General features: G+C 45.4%; 1 protein-coding gene across 1 annotated transcript; it reads right to left on the reverse strand.

Moving 5' to 3' along the window:
• Positions 1-1,373: 1,373 nt before the first annotated feature.
• cryba4 (crystallin, beta A4) lies at positions 1,374-5,155 on the reverse strand. The gene is made up of 7 exons (XM_076140593.1): positions 5,114-5,155; positions 5,010-5,016; positions 3,131-3,174; positions 2,878-3,023; positions 2,039-2,180; positions 1,617-1,759; positions 1,374-1,536 (listed from the first exon to the last, which is right to left on the reverse strand). The coding sequence occupies exons 1-7, from the start codon at positions 5,153-5,155 to the stop codon at positions 1,389-1,391; spliced, it is 672 nt and encodes a 223-aa protein (XP_075996708.1). The 3' UTR covers positions 1,374-1,388.
• Between the last annotated feature and the right edge of the window lie 152 nt (positions 5,156-5,307).

Raw genomic sequence — 5,307 nt, forward strand, 5'->3', positions numbered from 1 at the left:
TTTTTCTATTTGTATTTTCTCCGTCTGTCTAATATTAAATGCTTTCTGTGAAATGTATTTGCTGCTTCCAGCACATGGATGCAGGCCTGTGTGTGTTAAATGTATGAGTCAATACACACACACACATGTGTATGTGTGTATAATGTATGAGTTTATACACACACATGAGCACAAATCTATTTTGGTTTCAGAGAGGAGAGTGAATTCTTTACACCCTCACTTGTGGAGGAAAGCCTGACAGGACTCCATGCTCGTGTGTGTTTGTGTCCACGTTGGGTCACTTTGGGTGGAAATTCAGGCCCAGATGTCAAAAACCAGGAGAATAGTGACCCAGAATCTATTTTGGAAGAATGTTTGGAGCTGCAGAAATGAGTTTGATGATTTCCCTGTCATGAACAGGATCATGTGTCCGTGCTGGTCTGGTTCTTTGGGTCTCTGATGGTCAGGAAATGAGGGCCGTTTGAAAGTGAAAGAGCTTTCCTTTCTTTTTAAATGGAAATGGATCTGTTTAAGTAACAGCCCCACACAGAACACAAACAGGTTCCAATTGTCATTCACATGCCGCGTTGGTGTTTGTAAATGAATCTCTTTACTTTGCCTCCCAGTAAAATAAAGCTCCTCCAGCAGACTGATGCATTTCTATAGGGAGCCCAGTGTGGAGGGTCGGGTGGAGGCAGGGCCAGGGTGGAGGCAGGGCCGGGGTGGAGGCAGGGCCGGGGTGGAGGCAGGGCCGGGGTGGAGGCAGGGCCGGGTGGAGGCAGGGCCAGGGTGGAGGCAGGGCCGGGTGGAGGCAGGGCCGTTGCCTTGTCAGCAGTGGTAACAGCAGCTCCATTCTCTTTATTTATCCACATTATGTTGATATGTATATTGATATATTATATTGATATGTATTCAGTCCCATCAGACTCTAACCCAGTAAGAATGTCCATGGTATTAAAGCTTGATTTTCCACTTACTCATTTATTATTTGTTTTCTGCTCTTACTTAATTAAACTTCATTGTTTTTAATATTTATGTAACATTTATTACTTTAATTATTGTTTTTTTTTTAAATCTAAAGTATTAAAGTATTGTTATCATCTCCACTCCTCAGCCACTGTTTGGCAGCAAATATGACAGAAGAGCAGATATTTAATCAGCTGGTTGATGAGATCATCATGCTACTGAGGCAAGCTGACCAGGATCCATCCTCAGGGGCAAAACACACCTGTGAACACCAGCATGGGACATGATGGGATAGAATTCTGATCAGAAAGCAGGAGCAGTAAGTGTGTGTGTGTGTGTGTGTGTGTGTGTGTCAGACAAGCAGAGGTTTGGAAGTCGGTGAGGTTTAAGAAAGACAGTTTATTCAGCACGGGATCATCTGGGGGAGAGTTTGGAGTAAGCTGTTACTGCTGAATGCGGCGGATGGACTGGATCTGAGGGGTCTGGCAGTGGGAGCCAAACTCTCTGAAGTGCTTGTAGCCCCCACAGTGACGATCACACTCCATGATGTACTGGTATCCACGATAACCGGGGTACTGGTAGCACACAAAGCTGTTGGGAGAGGAGAAAGTGCATGAGAGGGGAGGACTCTGAAGGAGGAGGAAGAGAGAGAGAAGTGAGGCCACACTCACGCTCCAGACTGGATCCTGAAGGAGCCCACTTCGTTGTTGCACCAGCCCATGGCCTGCAGGGAGGGGTAGTCGTCGCTCAGCTCGCCCTTGCGGCCCAGGAAGTTCTCACGCTCGTAGATAGTCATACGACATTCTCTGTGGTTCTAGGGAACAAAACAACAGAGTATGAGCCCATTCTCCTGTCAGGCAAACAGGAACCATCAGAGGTTTAGAGAAGGCAGAAGACAGCAAACCTTAACATTTCAGATGAATGATAGTGTGTATGATGAAACGTTAAATTAAATTAAATTAATGTATGAAACTGAAACATGCACAACATCTGCACTTTGATTCATAAGACCAAAGAGTGTAACAGTAACAGAGGACAGTTAAGTCAGACAGTCATTAAGGACAGATCTATCAGCCACTCCAGAGGAACTCACGGCACAGGCGATGGGTCTGAAGGAGGTCATCCTCTCGATGTGGTAGGAGTTGCTGCCTCCGAAGGCGTTGCACTGGGGGTACTCGCCCCTCTCCAGAACAAACTGCTGACCCTGGTAGGAGGCGTGTTCATAGCCCACCCAGCTGGACACACACACACAGGGGAACACACACAGTTAATAATTGTCATAATCTTGTTAACTCCCTGTTTGTCATAAACCCAAACAGTTTGACCCGAGTGACACAGAAACCTCGAAATATGTTCCTGTCCACCTCAGACTGTGTGACTGAAACAAAGGCCTTATTGACATGAAGGTGTTTGTCTGTGTGTGTTGAGAGGTCGACTCTTCACTGAAACAAGGAGCCCACAGCCTGCAGCTCACTTTAACCCTACAGACTTTACCTTCAGTTCATTTGGATTGTGTCTAGTGAGGACAGGAGCCTTCATGTGTGTCTGCGAGGTATGACCAAGTCACACGCAAGTCTCAAGTCCCAAGACCCACAAGGTACTAATGACTGACTGTGGTTGCACAACTACAGAGAGTAGAGAAGTCAGTGATGTCATGTTGTGTGTTGGAGAATTCTGTCAAGATGAAATAAGGAAGGAATGATGGAATGAATGAATGAATGAATGATGGAATGAATGACGGAATCCAACAGCTTTGAGCTTCAAGTCCTCCACATGTTACATTGAGCTCTAGAGCTCATTACTGCCAGAGCTCTGATTAGTAAAGTCCATTTTCAAACACTAAGGCTTTTTGAACTGTGTCTGTATGACCCAGATGTGTACATGTATGTAAACACGCCGGTGTGTGTCTGCCGTCTCTCTCTCTGTACTCACGCTCCGCTCTCCACCCTGAGGGAGCGAACGGTCTCAAAACCAAACTCCATCACGTTGCAGCACTCGGAGGTGAACTCATGGCGGCGGCCCTGGAAGCACTCCTCGTCGAAGACAATGATCTGAGAGGGAGACGGGGACACGTGGAGAGACCGGTGCAGAGATCAGTGAGGAGGCACAATCACATCCTCACGGGACTTTGAGTGTGTGAGACACGTATATGAATCATAAAGAGCCCTGATGGCTGCAGACTCACCTTCCAGTGGCCGGAGAACTTGGTGCAGTGGTGAGTCATCTTTACTGGAAGAGAACACCAGAGTGTTAAAAAAGACCAACAACAACCAGAGGAGCAGGAACACACACACACACACACACACACACACGCACACACACACACCACTGAGCAGAGTTCAGCTTTACACTTCTCATCTGTGAGGCAGGAAACAGTTTAGCGGTTGTTAACTAAATTGATGGATCACAAATTAAAAAGAGTAAATTGATGCTGAAGGCCCAAGACACACACACACACACACACACACACACACACACACACACAGTCGCTTTGATTGCTGGTGTGAATGGTTTTAACACACTGGCAAACAGCCAAGAAAAACGGAACTCAAATCAAATCAAAATAACCAAAACAATGTCGGAGAAAAACACAATTAAAAGAAATAAAAACATTAAATAAAGTAAAAATGTTTTGCTTCAGATAAATAAATGAAAAAACAAATGCTATGGATGTAAAAACATGTAGAGTAGAATAATAAATAACTGTATGAACATAAGAGTATAAACATTACATAAGGTCATAATAACAAACATAATAACAAAGACAAATGTATAAATAATAATATTTTTTGTATAAATATTTGGCCAAAAAGTAAAAAGAATAATAAAAAAGAATAAAAAGCATCAAAGAAGCCCAGAGTTCATCTGAGTTCCTTTGGCTCCTCCGACCTTTCTACTCCTTTATTTTACGTTGTGTCCATTTCTCCACAGCTGATCCAGCGTGACCTGTGACCTCTGCCGGTGGCAGGTGCCCGGACGCTGTGTGCTGGTGTTTGGGATGGAGTGTGTGCATGTGGCTGGCTGGGCGAGGGACAGGGACTCACCTTGCTATGATTCCCTGGGGAGTCCTGCTGTGAGAGTGAGAGGAGCCACGCGCCCCCACCCTTTTAAAGCCTCCCCTGGCGAGGGGCCACACCGAAAGCCCCGGCTCAGCAGCGGGGAGGGGCTCTGCTTTGTGCCCCCGACAAAAGCGCTGATAATCTGTGGACAGGCAGAAGTGCAGACACCACAGTATCACCACAGGAACATGAGAGGAGAACCAGGGAAGGACTCTCTAAGATGGTTTCATGTCAATGCAGAGCTCCATCCTCATTACAGTCTGATGAGTCTAAGTTATTAAGACTCTGTGATATTTAGAGCTTTCTGAAGTTGTTTTGAAGTTTGAAGCAACAGCACCGCTTAGTGGACAGTCTGTGACGGTCTCTAGCTCAGGGAACCTGGAGGTCCACTTTATCATCCTGTTTGTATTCCCTCTCTTTACACTTGGGTTAAGGTTTAGAGCCATTAAAGAATGATGACATACACCGGTGTGAGTGTGTGTGTGAGTAAAGAGTGCAGGTCAATGTAGAGACGACTCAGAATCTCAGACCAGCGAGAGCAATTAGGTCATGGCACAGTTTATTATTATGAGTAGGATAAGAACACAAATGTCTTATATTAAATTATTCAAGTACCAGACAGAACAGAGGTGTGTGTCATTAACTACCACATCTTATTACAGGCAGAGAGAGAGAGAGAGAGAGAGAGAGAGCTCCATATTAATCTTATCAGGAGACATAAAAGCACTTAAACATGAAGATGAAATTGTCAATATGGACTGAAGTCTGAGAGATGACTGTGTATAAAACAATGTTATCTACTGTGTGTGTGTGTGTTTGAACTGTTGAGTGACTGCTTACATAATCAGTCACTTGTAAACAAAGAGAGGGGGCGTGGCCTGCTTGGGACCACGTTTGGAAAAACAGCTTTTATTTCCTGTGATCCCAGAGGAATGTCCGTCCTCATTCCACATACTTAGATACTTTATACACACGCTAATACTGCACTGCTGTAACGTCTCTGACCCTGCGTCTGCCAGGAGCACAGAGGCACACGGAGAGGCAGTAGTCATGGTGACACTGAGTGTAGTAGTAACAGTAGTTGTTGACTTGGTGGTTGAAGCTCTTACAGAGCTGTGGGAGCAGAAGGCTCCTTGTTGTTGTTGTTCCATAGTAACAGCACTGATGTGAAAGTCTTTCTCCTAAATGTTCACTTGAGTCTGGAGTCAGCAGATGTGTAGCAGAGCGCTCAGGGTCCCTGGTGTCTCTGTACGACCTTGAGGTCAGGGAAAGGTCCGGTGGCTTCCGCTCTGCTTGCATCATC

The sequence above is a fragment of the Genypterus blacodes genome, unplaced genomic scaffold (genome assembly GCF_046128005.1).
Source record: "Genypterus blacodes isolate CSIRO-AG114 ecotype Tasmania unplaced genomic scaffold, CSIRO-AGI_Gbla_v1 ptg000699l_1, whole genome shotgun sequence".
Lineage (NCBI taxonomy): Eukaryota > Metazoa > Chordata > Actinopteri > Ophidiiformes > Ophidiidae > Genypterus > Genypterus blacodes.

Coding starts and splice junctions, on each gene's coding strand:
- cryba4 (XM_076140593.1), bottom strand. CDS start 5,155: ATGGAACAACAACAACAAGGAGCCTTCTGCTCCCACAGCTCT. Junction 3,024..3,130: donor AGTTCTCCGGCCACTGGAAG/GTGAGTCTGCAG, acceptor CTGCACCGGTCT/CTCCACGTGTCCCCGTCTCC. Junction 1,760..2,038: donor TCAGACCCATCGCCTGTGCC/GTGAGTTCCTCT, acceptor TTTGTTCCCTAG/AACCACAGAGAATGTCGTAT.